The sequence below is a fragment of the Antennarius striatus genome, chromosome 18, assembly GCF_040054535.1.
Source record: "Antennarius striatus isolate MH-2024 chromosome 18, ASM4005453v1, whole genome shotgun sequence".
Lineage (NCBI taxonomy): Eukaryota > Metazoa > Chordata > Actinopteri > Lophiiformes > Antennariidae > Antennarius > Antennarius striatus.
The window spans coordinates 11,854,452-11,871,678 of NC_090793.1; the positions used below are offsets into that span (position 1 = coordinate 11,854,452).

The window sequence follows — 17,227 nt, forward strand, 5'->3', positions numbered from 1 at the left end:
TTTTTTTAAAATTTTGTGCTTCAATCTGCGTGACCTATGGCAGGTTGTAATATTGTCCTCATAATGATGAACTGTCTGCAGATCAAGCAGCAGTGCAGTAATTCAGTTAGTCAATGACATGTCATACATGTCTCAAAGAAATTACAGTCTATCTATACCAGTTTTTTATTAGTTATCCTATTATTTAACTAAATAAGGATCCTCTTCAACACCAATCATCTCCACCAATGTTGCCACAAGTGTCCTGCATTCATCCTGCATTCATCCGTTCTAATTGAAGCTTTTTTATGTCAGCTTTTCTCTGTCTTTTTCTCTGTTTTATTGATTTTGACATGCTTGTCTGAGTTAAGAAGCATTTCTGGAACACCCTTTCAAAGTTGATGTTGACCACTGTCACACTAGTTGCTTTCCATATCCAAGGCTTCTGGTACCACATTATCTGATACTGTTCAATTGTCATAAGATCCAAGATTACACAATTTGAATGTTAATTATGCTTGTTACTCTAATTTCAGCACCAAAGATTCATGTTTGACTGTACATAATTTATTGGTACTCACACACACAAAACAAAAGATTACTTTATTATATCTTATGTTGCTTTATTATGCATTATTTTGGTGTTATAGAGTTAACTTTAAAAATCTACTACAGGCAGCAGGGCAAATGAAAAACAAAGATGAGGTAAAGAAAAAAAAAGCTACAGTCACAGCACTGTTTCAAAAATATATATACACTTTTACTTACTAATATGTACATAGCACAAATAAATAATTATAAAACATCCTATTTAAGAAAACCATAAAAATACAACAACCGGTTTGTACAGGACTTTGGATTTAAGAACATTAGATAAAAAAAACTGTCCGGATGAGCAATCAATAACATATAAAGTGTACAGTAATGAATGCAGCCTAAAAGGCCCAAAAATATTACTGCTGTGTTTATTGAAGATGAGTCCAGAAATGAGTGTTTTTGTGTCTGCTCTTGATATTTTCAGTCAGGATGAACAGTAATGATGGAGGGGAGATTTGACTTAAAATATGGTAGGCAACTATTCAGCAGGGACAAGACACAACTTTTCTAAGTTCTGGCTCTTGAAAAGTAAATAGTTTTAATAAAAAGTACATTACTTGTTTAATTTGGTTAGATGTCCTCTTCCAACTTTCAGTAGAATTTTAATGTCTAAATAAATTATTTATGTTGTTTTTTTCTCTCCTGAAATTAATGGAGACCAACATCACTAATTTTGCCCTGATGTGTGACAGCCCCCCCCCACCCCCCACTCAAAAAAAATGGGAGAAGTACAATAACATACATGCTATTTTGGTCTATTTGGTTAATTATTTTATGCAAACATTAGTCAAAACGTCACATTTTTTCCCAAACTTTACATAATAACTGTCTTTCACAGAAAGAATCAATACATGCAAGAATAAGACATTAGCAGACAAAGACACACTAATTATGTGCACACACACACACACACACACACACACACACACACACACACACACACACACACACACACACACACACACACACACACACACACACACTTCACACACACTCACACATAAATTTAATTTTTTTAGCAGCATTAAAATAAGAGAAGAATTGATAATTTAAGTGATGCTGCTTGTTTAGTTTGGGGAACAAGAAGCCACAGCTGAGTTTTATCACATGTACAGGTTTTTGGTCATCTTTTTACAGCAACTGTACATTAGGCTGTATATACAGTACAGAGCTTATGTGATGGAGCTTAGTTTACGGTTTGGTTGTTATATTTGTTTTATCTAAGTGTACAAAACTTACCTTTGTCTAAAAAAAGAGTATTTTACGTGTGTCAATGAATGTGTGTAGGTATGTATGTACAGTATGTATGTATGTTAATGTATGTATGTATGTATGCATGCATGTATGTATGTATGTACATATGTACAGTATGTAAGTATATACATATATGTAGATATGTATGTACGTATGTGTTCACACACACACAGCCACACAAAGACACACACGCACGCAAGCACACACACATTTTGAATATCCCTTCTATACAAATAGGTTTCCCCACACCCAGTCAGAAGACATTTCTAATACTGATTAAAACAAGGAGAAGATGCTTCATGTTTCTAAATGGGACACAAGTACTGACCTTTGTTTGCAGCTCTCTAACCACTGCAAACTTAAAAAAAGGTCATGTTTAATTGTCTTTGGCCATAACACATGATGTTGTTAAAAGCATTATACTTAAAAGTTTCCAGCGTGTTCAGGTTTTTCAAGGAAATGTGCTGACCCTGTGTACTATTGTTGTACTGATATTAATTTAGTGTGGCTCATCTCTGCTCCCCCCAACAAGTTAGTAATTTAAAGCAGATATTAGCTCATTAGCTTAGAAATTTGATAGGATGTAAACTCATCGCAGCATAACTACTACATTCACTCAGGTGCAAGTGCATTCTTACCCAGACATCAGTAATATTTAACACTATAATAACAATTTCATTCATACAATGATAATTTTAGTTATCAGGTATTCATATACACACTCATTATATTGAGGGGGAAGAATGCATGCTCCTGAGTGTCTGTTACATTGCTCATCAGCCTTTTTGTGGTAAAAACAAAAGAAGAACACATGTGACTATTTCATTGTTTTGCCCATAGACTCAAAGGAATTAGCAGTGCTGTGCTATTCTCAAAAAATGTAACTACACAAAACACACAAACACAAAATATGTCACCAATATGGTGTTTATCATTTAGCTGATGTTTTTCATTTCCTATAACAGTACATGGAAAGTCTCACCATAGCTAGAGATATCAACATTGTTTTCATCATTGCCATGATAAGTTCATAGCAATGATGCTTTGTGATGCCAACATGTATGCAACATTTCAGGTGATTTAGCAACATAGTCCTCAACAGAAGGCTGTCCGCCTTTGAAGTCCATGGACAGGGTCAGATTGCACTTCAGTTTCTCAAGTCTTTTTTGACAATTCGCTAATATTGTTCCTCTACCTGTTAAGTCTTAAAATTTTGGTGACAAAGATAAGAGCCAGACAACATTATTTGCAGGTGTGCACATCGTAGACTCTCACACACTCTTGACAACTGACATAGCAGCACCAGTGGAAGATACAGTGGCACTTCTCCTTTCTCTTCTCAGTCCTAGTGTTGTGACCCCTGCCGCAGCAGAGCAGGTCACACCCATCTATTCCATGGGATGTCAGGTTGCAGGTGCGATCACGGGTACCAAATGAACCCGTCTCAGGATTGGGATCGCAGAAATTGGGTGAGCTCTCGTAATAAACGAGGTCACGCTCTGTTGGAAGCTTGAAGTAGTTGTATTTGGGTCTTAGGGTCTCCACCCATCCACGGGACTCCTTGTGCTTTTCCACCACCATCTCAGATGCGCTGTCGTACTTATCCTTCATATAGTCACCAATAACTCTAAAGTCAGGCTGCGACCACCAGCATGTCTTGACCTCGCAGCTGCCTGACAGGCCATGGCATTTACATTTCAGGAACATGTTGTCATTGAGGGACTAAGGATTAAAAAAATAATGAGTTAAAATAATACAATATAAACAAGGGATAAGAACTGTTGCAACACAATCATTAGAGCTTTGAAGAAACGCACCATTCTCCCTGCCTCGTTGTTATGGCGGTTCATGGCAGATCGGGCATCAGGGCGATTTTCCCTTGCATCTGCAAACTCCCGGGACACCATGCTTCCAAACTCAACATCCTCGCTGCAGCCACCCCACTTCCATCCCTCACCAGGGGGTCCTTTGTGACGTGTATCACACCCACAGATGGTTGCTGAACCTTCAGCACAGGCACGAGTCACTGCAAATGCTACTCCTGCTGAGGCGATAGCATGAACAAATGCTGACTCTCGAGTCGCTGGAAGAGAGAGTTAAGTTTAGATATTTGTAAGCATTGCAGCATCGGAAAAATACTTGTATATATACTGTGTGTGTGTGTTTGTATAGAGAGAGAGAGAGAGAGAGAGAGAGAGAGAGAGAGAGAGAGAGAGAGAGAGAGAGAGAGAGAGAGAGAGAGAGAGAGAGACAGAGAGAGAGAGAGAGAGAGAGAGAGAGAGAGAGAGAGAGAGAGAGAGAGAGAGAGAGACAGAGAGAGAGAGAGAGAGAGCAGGTCATCACCTATTGAAAAAAAATACTATTTCTCGTCTCATTTCACTACAACAGCAAACATTTTTTATTCCAACTATAGTACTTACTCAAGTATTTATCAGTACTGTTCACCACCAGTGTGAGAGATCTATTATTTAAACCATCACTCTGTTTAAGACAATCAAGGTCTATATGCCTTTGTTTATCACAGCTACCTGTTGAGTCAGACGGATGAAGACCTTCCATAAAGATGAGAGGAAGAAACTGGCCTGACAGGTCTATAATTAAGAGAGACAATTAAGCTCCCTGAGGGCAATGAAACTGCCACACACTGTGGGGACAGATGATAACATCAACATAGAGATGAGACTATAGTGTCTAACTAAACTATACTGGAACACTTAAACATTATAGAGGGAGACATTGCTTCAGCATTCCTGCACTGAATTCATTATGACAGGGATGTTGCCTTGAATATATGTACTTGTATGGTCTTGCACAGTCATGACAAAAGAAACAGAGAGAACAAGATAAATAAAGCGCCAACAGCGGGTGTAAATGAGACACATACAAAAGAGAGTAATGCTCAAAGGGTTGCAGATCATTTGTGACATTTTGGATTGTGTGTATTTGAGTGTTTGTAATTAATAAAAAGGCAACACATGCTTCTGTCTAAAGAACAAGAACAACAGAGAAAAAGAAATGAAAGACTATAAAGCTAAAGGTGTAGTAGGAGCTCCTCCCTTACAGCAGGTTTCAACCAGTTTGAGGACTAAAGGGCATTAGGAAAAAACTAGCACAAAAAAAGGTCTACTGGCATCCTCCACCACCTGCTGTACTATTGTGCATGAATGTTCACAATAGATCAGAAACTCTTCTCTCCTACCTCCATTCCCATTTAGTGCATCAACTACAAATCATACCATTATGACAGTGTGATAGTTTTGTTTAAAATTAAAAAAAAAGAGGGTTATAACATATAGATAATAGTATGAAGAAGGTGTCTACAAACAATAATTCCTACTTTTAATTTTGGAGCTATTAGTGAAACAACACGTACATCCAAGGTATTAGTCATATATTAAAGAAATGCAAATTGTGGAACATTTATTAGGAATTCTGTGACAACGTTTCTGTTGGATAAACAATCCCCCCTGCATACGCAACTCTTATGAACTATTTCAAGCAAGATTTAGCTATATGTTTATTCATGTGTATGTTCGTAATAAATGAGAGTATTATGAGCATGTAATTTAACACATCACAGAATGTTTATTTTGATTTTTGAAAAGTGATGATATAACAGTGCCTTGGGGAAGTCCCTTATGAATGTCACCTTATGACAAACTAATGCTGTAAAATTAAGGTGGAGGAACAGGTTACACGGAAAGGAGTAAAACAGAATTATATTGGAGGAAAAAGGACAAGATTCAAGGCAAATTAAAAAAGTCCCAGAAACTGTGTGTGAACATATGGGCTTAGAACTTAGATAAAGATTTTAGATAGGTATCTCAGGCTGCAGACATCTTGTAAAAGGATAATAATCATAAGGCTTATATGACTGTACATGACAAAGTCATATACAATGAGTATGATATGCAAGAATAAAGTAAATGCTAATCAAAATAGCAGAGATAGTGCCAGGTAATACATGGCTGAATACACCTGTATAAGCATTTACTTCACCCAGAAACACCTGATTTTACATTAATTAGTCTGCTTTCCCTGATTTTATGATCCTTTATGGTATTTCGTTGTCAATTCACTTTGACAATGCTTCTCCAACCAAACTTGGCCAGATCCCGGCAAGTCAAGTGGTCCCGACAACCTGCTGGGGGTTGAATCCCCTATTGTGCAGCCACTGCCACGCTGTGTTAGTCCCACAATAGCCCCATATATTTTATATGAAATTTGCCCAGGCCAGTGATTAGTGGGGAGCAAGTTAAGTCATAGCAACAGAGAACTATGCATTGGCTGGACCCCGTTTGTCTGCAGACGGGGAAATCCCTATTCAAATGGTTTAATAAAACAATCTAAAGGGCGTGTGAATGGGGAAAAGCACTTTTTCTCCTGCTTAATCTCATGGTTGCGAAGATATTGTGCTCTGAGCAGTGCCCAGCAGGGTGTGGGGCTAAGGTCCCCCCATCAACTCCATTTACCACACCCCTTCTTTCTTTCTTGCCCAGAGTTAATGATATACTGGTGCGCCAGTTTCCCTCCCCCAGCATGAAGAGACATACATCTCATGAAAAGAAGAGACCTCTTAGCTCATCCTAAATAGTTACACTTTCTCATCCTCAGGTCATAGGTCAAAACCCACATCCCTTGACCATTTTCCTGTTACTTTAGATGGGACATAATGATTCTGGTTTAATCATTTGGTTAATTTCCTGGTATAAAGGAGGGGTTACCGAGAGGCAATGAAGGTAGATTAATCAGTGCTGCCATGCTGCAAATCTTTGCTGTCCCACAAATGTGATTCACATATTACGCAACAGGAATTTCCAATTGGCCTTATTTGAATGGTTTAATGGTTTCAAGTAGAACAGTGATAATGCATGTCTATACCTGTGTTGGTGGGAACGCCTGTGAAAGTGTGACTGTCCACTCTGCACAGCAATGTTACTCTTACTAATTCTAACAACATGACTCATAAAACAGAACCAGATTATATATGAGTAGGTAACACCGCTCTGGCACTGTCTCTGCGGATTTAAGAACACCTGTGAAGCGTCCCCCCACCTTTCATCACAGGCAAATTCCAGCAGTGCATGTTTTGACACTTTAGTTAATGTAAATTAATGAGTGCTGACGTAGACATAGCCTAGAGGTAGGGCTTGTGATTTGGGGTGTGGAGTGAGACAGAAGCAGGGAGGGGTTAAGACCTTGCTGCATGTAGGGGAGAAAAAATATACACAAAGAGGAATAAAGTGTCCATTTAAGCAACTTTTAAAAACTCATTTTTTTCTGCATGAATGGCTAGAATCACAGATGACATGAATTTAGAATGAAAATGTTTTTTAATACAGTCAGTCAATGTGTGATCACTGAGCATAAGAGATGAATAAGTAAAGAAGTTGTGCAGGTGACTGAAGAATTTTTCACAAAAGGAGACTATATACTGTATATATATATATATATATATATATATATATATATATATATATATATACATATACATATATATATATATATATATATATATATATATACATATATATATATATTTATTTATTTTTAATTTTATCCTCCATTTTTGGAGCTGTACCTACAGATCAAACCTTTACTGACTTCTTTGAAGGTGATGAAAACATTGGAAGTGATGGGCTACCTGATAAGATCTAAGCTTCTGAAAACTACCTTTCTGTTCAGCTTTAGGCACCCAAAAGGCAGGAGGAAACAGACACACAACAGTCTGAATGAAAGACAAACAGACACCAGTCTCAACAATGGTCCTGTTGCACAGACAAACACCAGCATCAATCAAATCCAATGAAATGGAAGCCCTCCCCTACTCACTACTATCAAAGGCTTGTGAGCCCGAGTCACTCTCCTTGGTCTCTGACAAAGGCAGTTAATCCAGCCACTTTGACCTCTCACATTAGTAAGGGCCTCTGTGACCTTAATCCAATCAAAATGATTCACTAAAGCCCGGTAGCTGCCATCTCTGGCCACTCAGTACCCCTGCAATTTACACCTCAGAAGGCAGGGAATGGTAGTGATGTGGTTGCACTTTGCACTACAATGGAGATTGGACTGAGAACCCCTATCGTTAGCCACCTACTTGAGCTCACGCCCCTAGCATCAACTGGCGCAGAGGTTTATTAAAAGCAATTGAGCTGACTAAACTCCAACCCTCTGAATTTACATCTATCTTTTATAAACTGGGCAACAGGTTTACGTCCTTAACCCTCAACCACTATAATTTCCACTCATTTTCAGTCCTTAAACCTGTCGCTCAGTTTGGAATTAGCAAGAAACGCTGAACCCACAAAAATAAAGTGTCCTGGAATGATGTGCTGAAAGCAATAAGGAAATACTTAGACTCAAGAAATCCACTTATTTTACTTCTTTACCATATTAAGTGAGAAGATTGATAAAGCTGTCACCTAAAATGCGAAAGTTTTATCAATGTTCACATCATAAACTCAACAACTAAATTTACAAATGTCAAAGTACTACTGTAAAATAGATGATCATGTTACATCTACTAAGTGCAGTAACCTCTGAATTTTTAAAGATTTCCTTTCTTGATTTTGTCTTCTTTTCTTTTAGTCCAAGCCAAGAGAAAGATATTTGGAAAACTTATATAACTCAAACTACAATCTTGTGTAAGGTATTAGGTAAAATACTGTGGATTGTACAACAGAACAATCCCAGGGAATTCCCTTCTAAAGAAAACTCCAACAAGACTGAACTCACTGTTCTTAACCGTGTACTTTATTTCATGAAGAGGCTGCTCAGAGTTTGTTCATTCTCAAGTCTATTTAAACAAGGATTTGAATGAACATAATGAATGATGCACAAGAGGAGTGCAGCTTTTCTAATGCAAATATATAATAGAGGGAATATAGAATTGTTAACGGAAGAGTTAATCAGCATAAGTTTCAAATTGGTTCCTTTTTTCAGTCTTTTTGTGGTTGGTTTGAAAAACTAAGACTTTCCAAGAACTCACAAGGCTGAATTGTTCACAAACACAGAAATGCAGTTTGGGCTTGTTAGGATCATGGTAATGGCTGTGGATGGGGTGGCAGTAGCCGTCCCTCTCACCCTTGTAGGGTGGTATCTGTTTGCCATCCTCAAGCTCAGGTTCTCTACGAGAGGCCTGGGAGTCTGAGGGCTCTGTGCAGTATCTTAGCTCTTTCCAGGAGTGTGATCGTCTGGACTGAGGCTTCAGATGTTGTTCCAGGAATCTGCTGGAGCCACTCTTCCAGTTTGGGGGTCACTGCCCCAAGTGCTCCTACTACCGCTGGGACCATGTTAGCCTTGACCCTACACGTATATTCCAGCTATTCTTTCAATTCTACTTCTCAACAATTCTACTTCTCATCTTCTTCTACAACCATTTGTGGATCACAAGTGGGTAAAGTAAACTGCAGGGATGACACTGAATTAAAAGACAGGAAAACACTTGTGGAAATGTGAAACCAATAAATTATTGACTTGTACTTGAGTTACATTTACAGGTTCTGCATGAAAGAAAAGTAGCACAAGTCAACCATGTGCATTACTGCAGACCAACTGCAGGTCAAGTTCACATGAATATGTGTGCGTCTGTAACGTTACCTTTATCTAACACTGGCCCAAAAATTGCCAAATTGTCGTTGACTGTGGTGCAGTTCCAGCGTCGGCCTCTGAATTGGTGCTGGCACTCCTGGATGCCAATCTTCACCCCCTCCGCCACACTGGGCATGATTTCTACATAGTTCCTGCAGAAACGTAGCTGTTTCGGCACCAGGCCTGGGATACTGCCACAAAGGATGGGCTGAGTACCCAGTGATGAATACTGGTGGCCAACTGCTAGTGACCTTTGAGAAGAGGAGAGGTCAGCATTGTTAGTGTGCTTTAATTATTTAAAAAAAATATATATATATATATAAATAAATTATTTTTCTGTGTTTGATTAGGACCAGTAAATTGAAGGAATAATTTCCCTCCCTTTGCACTGTCATTTTACATCTGAGTAGGTTTGATTGTCTGTTGTTATTTGCTGTCTACTATCCTACCATTAGGTGTCCATCCTTTATCCCTTCAAGCACCCTCTCTCCAGACACCTGGCCTTTGTGTATATTTAAATTGCAGCTTTGCCAACACAGAATCAGACTGTGTTTCTTTCTAAGATGAAAGTCCACAATGCATCTAGAGATCTTAATAGAACGTAGATGACAACTCTGAAAACCACACCTTGTTATTAAGCATCCACATGCTTAACAGGCCTTTAGCTTAGGTTAATAAGAGTGCAAAGCCTACAATGAAACTTCAGAGAGTTTATTAAGTGTAACAGAGATCCAAATTCCCCGTTTTCCTTTGAGGAAGGTATTCTGGGACACAACAAGTGCAAACTTGGTATACAGATTTAATCACTCTGTCTCACTCTCTTTATTGCGTTATCTCTCTCTTTACCTCTATTTACCATGTTCATTATTATCACTGTTTTGACACTAGTAGTCATTTAAATTGCACATGTATTTTATCATTGTGTGGTAAGCATGAGTTGTTACTCCTAATGGAGGTGTGTTTTTGAACATGACACAGAAGTTACCTTTGTAGCATCATTTCTGGAGCTGACTCTAGAGTACAGTAGTGGTACAAAGAGGGAGAAAAGTCTAATTTGGATGATGGCCGGGAAAAGTTGTAGGGTCAAGCACATGACTTACCCAGGAGTTGTGTGATTCAATTTCTTAATTTAATCAGGCAAGAATCACAATATATAAGATACACTAACCATTTGTCATCAAGCTTTATTTTGAAAGTTGAACATGGTGAAGTACAATTCTTACTGCTTGCTTGACAGTAATGGATGACATGCTGATCTGAGCTGTTCAAGTTTGAAGTGTCGTGAAGATTAATATTTTGACTACTTGAAAATTTAATACAGTAGCAGAGTTCCTGTTATCCTTGGAAAATGCCCTGAAAACTAACTACATAGTATCTTGTTGGCAGTGGAGACAAGGACTCATTTTAACCTCAACTGTCCATTAAAAACCAAGTACTCTTGGTAGTAATCTCCTGATCCTCCCCTGAATGATACGGGCTTGATCACAGTCACTGTAGCTTTTGAAGAAATTTGAGAGAGAGCAGGTATGCAGTCATTTGTCTCTCGGTGAGATGACTATCTTTTGACCTGTTAACCATTGTTCAAGGACAAATTGCTGATCACGACAAGATTACCAAAACTCCTGACACTGGCCTCAGGCTGCTTTCTTTAAAAGCACACAGCAACAGAAAATATCCGCTCAGCAGAACAACCACTGATTGACCATTTGTGATAACAGCAAAACATGATGACCTTGAATATCTTGGTTTTTTGCACACAACCTAGACATTGTCTGCCAGGTATATGGAACCTACCAGATGATATTACTTATTTAAATGCCATGTGACATACTGATTTTAAATCAATGTCCTACCTTATAGGACATTGTAAATAAGACATACAGTAAGTTTCCAATGATAAGTTGAAAATTACTTCTGAGTAAATAGTAGATATCTGAATTTCTTTGTGCAATGTGTATCACAAAACAAAGGCCGTCCCATTAAAAACTGACCTCTCTTTGGCCCTTGTCAGTCCTCACACCCTGAAGCATGTCATTCCTTGCAGAAACCTGTGCTCACGTCCCAGAATGATGCATATTTTAGCTTTGTCTCTCTCATGCATGACAATCACAAGTCAAACATCCAGAAGTTCTTATGCAACAATTCATCATTCAGGTTGTACAGGATCACAACTTTCAGAACTAGTGGTCACCTGTCATTTTTGAAATTGCACTTCCTTTTCCCCAAAAGAGGAAGTGAAGTTTCCCTTGCAATTTTTTGTGAACTTCATTGTTATAATTGTTACAGAATGAAGGATCAAATGAGACGAAGCAAGGATAATTATTGAAAAACTCTTTGAGATCAAGGCTGCAAGCTTGAGGGTCTTTTTTTAACATGCAATTCATCCAGTGCATCTTCCTGAACCATGTCATGCAAATCAATGTGAGTCAATGTAGTAGTCGTTCCACTCATACGCGCCTCTGTGTCTGTCTCTGCGGGGATGAGTAATCCCTGCCAATCCATTCCTGTGTTAGCAAATGGCCTAAGAGAGGAGGCAGGGTACGTTAAACCAGAGATGAATTATGATTTTTTTTTTAAAATGAGCTATCGCATTAAATCTGTGCTTTCTGAATACCTGCTCTTACAATTATTTAGGCATAAATTTCAGACACCTTGTCACCTTGTTTATTAATTTTTTCTTTTTTTTTTAGAAATCCCTTAACCAAGGAAACTAATAATTGCAGTATAACACACACACACACACACACACACACACACACACACACACACACACACACACACACACACACACACACACACACACACACACACACACACACACACACACACACACACACACACACACGCAGAGATGATTGATGATGCTAAGATTTATATTGTGAAATAAACACTGAAGTGACAACTGGTTACAAATAAATGCTTAAGCAAAACACATATCACATTAATTTTTGTCTCAATTCCCCCTCATGTCTAAGTGTAGCCAACACAGGTTTAATGCATATTTCAGCAAGCCCAAGCAGGGTACTTTAGAATTACCACTTTACTTGTGGGCCCTGGGGCCTTGGAGTCGACTTTGACATCAAGAGAGTATGTTTGGGAAAAGGAATGTGCGGCAAGCTTTCACCTCCAGGTATTTATCTTCTAAGGTGGGGTGGACTAGGGAAGGGGGTGGCGGGGTGACGGGTGCAGCCAGGCTATGTCATGGCAGGTCGAGAACAGGCAGAGATGAACCTGTCTCGGTGCATATCCCTATCCAGAGCGAGACTACTGTGACATAGAGGTTTGAGCCAGGCAGGTCGCTTAAATCAGAGCTTGCTAGCAAAATATGGCATGTTGCTTCTCAAAAGAGAGGTTGCTCTAAGAAGGGAGACACTTTGTAGAAAGAGTCAGTCAAAAGTGAGCATAAGTGACTGCACCATTTAACACTGAAAAAGTTTTCAACTCTAGGTAGCAGTGCTGCATCTACAGTCATGGTAGACATGAAAAGCAATATTGCTCCGCGAGGCTTGAGCCATCCTCCCACACCAAGAAACAAGAAATTAGTTGCGTTTTGGTAATGACAGAATGGAAACCTCCCTGCATTTGGAGCTGGGAATAAACTGATTTGGATCAATTTTTTCTACCTCTTGATGCAAAGGGCCCACAGTTATAACAGGATTTCCTTCCAGCTGTGCATGTAATTAGTTTCTCATCAGTATTATCACCAGGGTACCCATTAAGGGCAGTAGATTAGGGGTCCAACTAATATCTAAGAAATAATAATTAAGGATTTGTTATAGAACCACACATCATTTCTTTCGTTAATTCTAAAAAGACATTTTTGATTGTGAGAGTGTGGTGTCAAGGATAAGAATTGAACATTCTCCTGGATGAGGAGACTTAATATGTCTTTTAAAAAAAATGCATATTAATATTGGTGCAGTAGAAAAATAAATATTACTCATAAATAGTAATGTAAAATGATTATTGTCAATTCTTAAAAAATTATAGGGAATGTAAAAGAAACCAGCAGTGGATTGAGCTATTCATATTCACAATACTGTATCTGTTACTACAAATCATGCAACTGCACATCAGTATGAGGTGAATTTGGTTATTTGTTTTTCATTTGTGTTAAAAGTGTCCCAAGGTTAACAGTAATAATATTTTTTTTTTAAAAATCAACACAACTTTCATTTTAAATTTTGCACTGGTTACAGTCCTAAATAACAGAAACACATTATTAGATGTCACTTTGACTGTCCGGTACACACACACACACACACACTCACACACACACGCACGCACGCATGCACTACATTGAACACAATCTCTGCACCTGCTGCATCTCAACAGAAAATTTCTCTTGGTGAAACGTTCATGCCGCAAATACCAAGATCCTTATAATTAACTGCATGACAAAAAAAAAAAATAAAAAAAATAAAGGTTTTAGCTGTAACTTTAAATTCAACCTTTAAAAATACTTGCTTTTGTTTTAGAATAAAAATATGATTTACTGACGTGCTTCTGCCTCTTAAAATGACCAAACCTGTTACCAAACCTGTTACCAGACCACCCTGCGCATCTGAACTCGTATGAAAACTCACAAAAAAACCAACTTTTTTTCCATCAGTGCATCCAAATGTCGCGCTGCTTCCTCTCCACCCGACACTTGTAAATATATATTTTTTTAAAAAACTATGTTTCTATTCGATGATGATGATGATGTGACGAAAATATAACTTACCACCATATGGGATAACCAGCCATGACGTACGTAAGCCCAGAGAGCAGCAGGAAACATCCAAGGTATATCATCCTTAAAAGTTTCGTAAAACTTCTCCGGTAGAAAGCCTGCATGCGCGCTCATACGCGCACAGAAATGTTACCACGAGAAAAAAAACAAAAAAAAACAAAAAAACAAAAAAACAAAAAAAAAAACAACAACCAAAAACCCGAATATACGTTGAATGAGTTTTATTTCTATCCTCCAGAGAACAGATTGAAACCCTATCCCTTTCGAGACTACCCGTGGCAGAAACTCGAGAGAAAAATATTAAAGTAAAAAAGCTGCTTGTTGTTTTAGGACCCAATCACTAGGTATTGCCGAAGGGGGAATTCAGATGATGTGCTGTCTTCTGCTGCCTAGTCAGGCAGTTTGAACTCAGACATCAGAATGAGCTAATTTTAAAGATGTGTTTTTAGTGCTCGTTGAGAATTGGATCGCATTAGCATGCAGTGTGTGTGTGATATATAATGTTGTTTAAAGGAGAGAGGGAGGGTCTGAGGGTTTTAAATAGACATCGGAACCCCTGTGGATTGCGTAGCTATAACAACCTGTCCGGATTTCACTCCCTGGCTTGAAGCTTCTAAAATGCAGAAATAAATATGTGTGAATTGCTTGAGACCATTACTAAGCCATCCACTCCTCTTTGTGGCCTTTTTTTTTTTTTTTTTTTCTTTCCACAAATGCCAAGCTAGAGGTCTTTTCCTTTCGGACGAATCCACAACGAGAATAAATTGCTGTTTCCAGAGAATTCACTCATATTTTCACTATTTTATTGCACATCTTTATAATTTAGCATGTTGAATTAAAAACTCAAGCAGTCCTGTCGTAAACGCTTCAAAATTGCTTATTTCTATTTGGCATTCATAAGACGTATCCCTGAGAAGCAAGTTTTGTTTTTTTTTTTTTTTTAATATTCTAGTTATGATTAAAAAAAATGATTTTCTCTTCAAATGGCAGCTGTGACTTGGATGTACCAAAAAAAAGGTGGTCTGTTTCAAGAGCCCACCTTTTTGATGAGCTGTCAGACTGTTTATTCCAGTGAAAGTATTCGATTAAAATGACTGCATCACTGAGTTTAAATGGCAAACTATCAAGTGGTTGTTGATAGGTAAATTTCTCTGCCTATGATAATAATAATAATAATAATAATAATAATAATAATAATAATAATAATAATAATAATAATAATAATATTATATATTATTATTACTATTGTTATTATTCGTAGTATAATGAAATAATTGATAAAATAGTAAAATGTTATATGAAACATTTGCTTACGTTTGTAATTAGAGATCTCTGAATAGACGATAAAACACGGTATATTTGTTTGGCAAATACCAGCAAAAAAACAAAAACAAACTTCTTAACTTATTAACATTAATGAAGCTGCCATACTCCTGTTGTCAATCTCTGCGCTAAACATTTTAATAATGACGCACTTAGCTCAGTGTTGGGCTATTTTAGGAACTGCATTATTTCGTGTTGCCAAATAAGAGAATTGAACTAATGCAACGTAACCTTTGATGCTTGTGCTTCTACAGCAATCCTGCTGTGTTTGAAGTGCTGCATCACCAGTCACTGATGTTTTTCAGTGACTGTCGTTAACGATAATGTCCCATAAACTGGAAATCATGTTGGTGATTTCCAGTTTATGTCATCCTAAACTTGAATGACTTGACCAACGCGACAGCCTCACGGCACACGAGACGCGACATGATATCGCCATCTAGTGCGAAGTTTTGTGTACTGCGGCCACGGCAAACTTGCCTCAGTCAGAAATGGTAGATCAGACTGAAGAGCGCCATCTACAGGCGAACCATCGCTGTTTTTTTAAATTTATTTATTTATTTTACTTCTAATAGTGGCAAGCAACCAGAAGAAGAAGTATACTTAATTAATCCCCGCAAGGGGGAAATTATATAGTCACTTAGGTATATATATTTTTGTGTTAGTTTAACAGTCAGTGTATACAGGCCCCTGAAACACAGCACACAAGGGGGCCTGTAAGCATGCAGTTAGTACACAACATCAAACTACACACATCGGGAGACAGAGTGACGGGCAGCGGCTTTCTGAGCGGTGGGCTAGGGCCTCCCACCGTCGGTTCACGCTCCGGTTTTTCTCTGAGCAGAAACCCTCTTTGGTTCTTTGCATCTTCAATGACGAGGTAAATTGTGGTATGAATAAAGTTTACTGAAAAAAGTCCAACAGTTGCAATGTTGGTGAGGACACAGCGCTGCACTCTTCAACTGGTGCAGCAACGGAACCCTGCAGAAGGGCCCTGAATGTTCCATGGCCGTGATATTTACACTGTATAGTGTTTGGGTTAGATTGTCCTTGATGAGCTGACCATCAGCCTGACTCAGCCTAATATGTATCAGTTATCTGTGTGGTGTGTGTGCTGTGTCCTTTTGTGTTTAGAACGTTATGTGGTAGACAAGGAACTATATGTTGTGCTATCTTGTGTAAGCAGATGCTGCTGTGGTCATTTCCATGGTTTAAATGGAAAATCCCAACATTAAGGAATGTATTACAATATTGTAGCCTACTGATTTTTACAGTATGCAATATATATTTGATAGATAGGTATGTCGGTCGGTTGGTCTTAAACACAGCCCTGTTCAACAACACCAGAATGATCCAGTGCATATCAATATAATAGGTGGGACAAAATAGGTGAAGAACACAGTGTAAGGTCAGAACATGCTAGCTAGAATTGCTTTTGATTAGTATTACTTCATTTCAAAAGAAATACTATCAAAATATATTTAATAATTTATAGACAAGGCGGCACGGTGACGCAGTGGTTAGCGCTGCTGCCTCACAACACGGCGGACCCGGGTTCGAGTCCCGCTCTGTGCGGAGTTCGCACGCTCTCCCCGTGTCTTCGTGGGTTCTCTCTGGGTTCTCCGGCTTCCTCCCACCTCCAAAAGCATGCGCTTCAGGTTGATTGGCCAGTCCAAATTGCCCGTATGAATGAGTGTGTGTGTGCATGGTTGTATGTTTGTGTATGGCTCCGTGGTGCACTGGCGTCGT

General features: G+C 38.5%; 1 protein-coding gene across 1 annotated transcript; it reads right to left on the reverse strand.

The window, feature by feature from the left end:
- Positions 1–3,072: 3,072 nt before the first annotated feature.
- Positions 3,073–14,586, reverse strand: wnt3a (wingless-type MMTV integration site family, member 3A). The gene is given in 5 exon segments (XM_068340479.1): positions 3,073–3,552; positions 3,648–3,913; positions 9,430–9,671; positions 14,147–14,223; positions 14,225–14,586. Coding segments are annotated over 5 exon segments (1,110 nt in total). The 5' UTR covers positions 14,270–14,586.
- Positions 14,587–17,227: the final 2,641 nt, after the last annotated feature.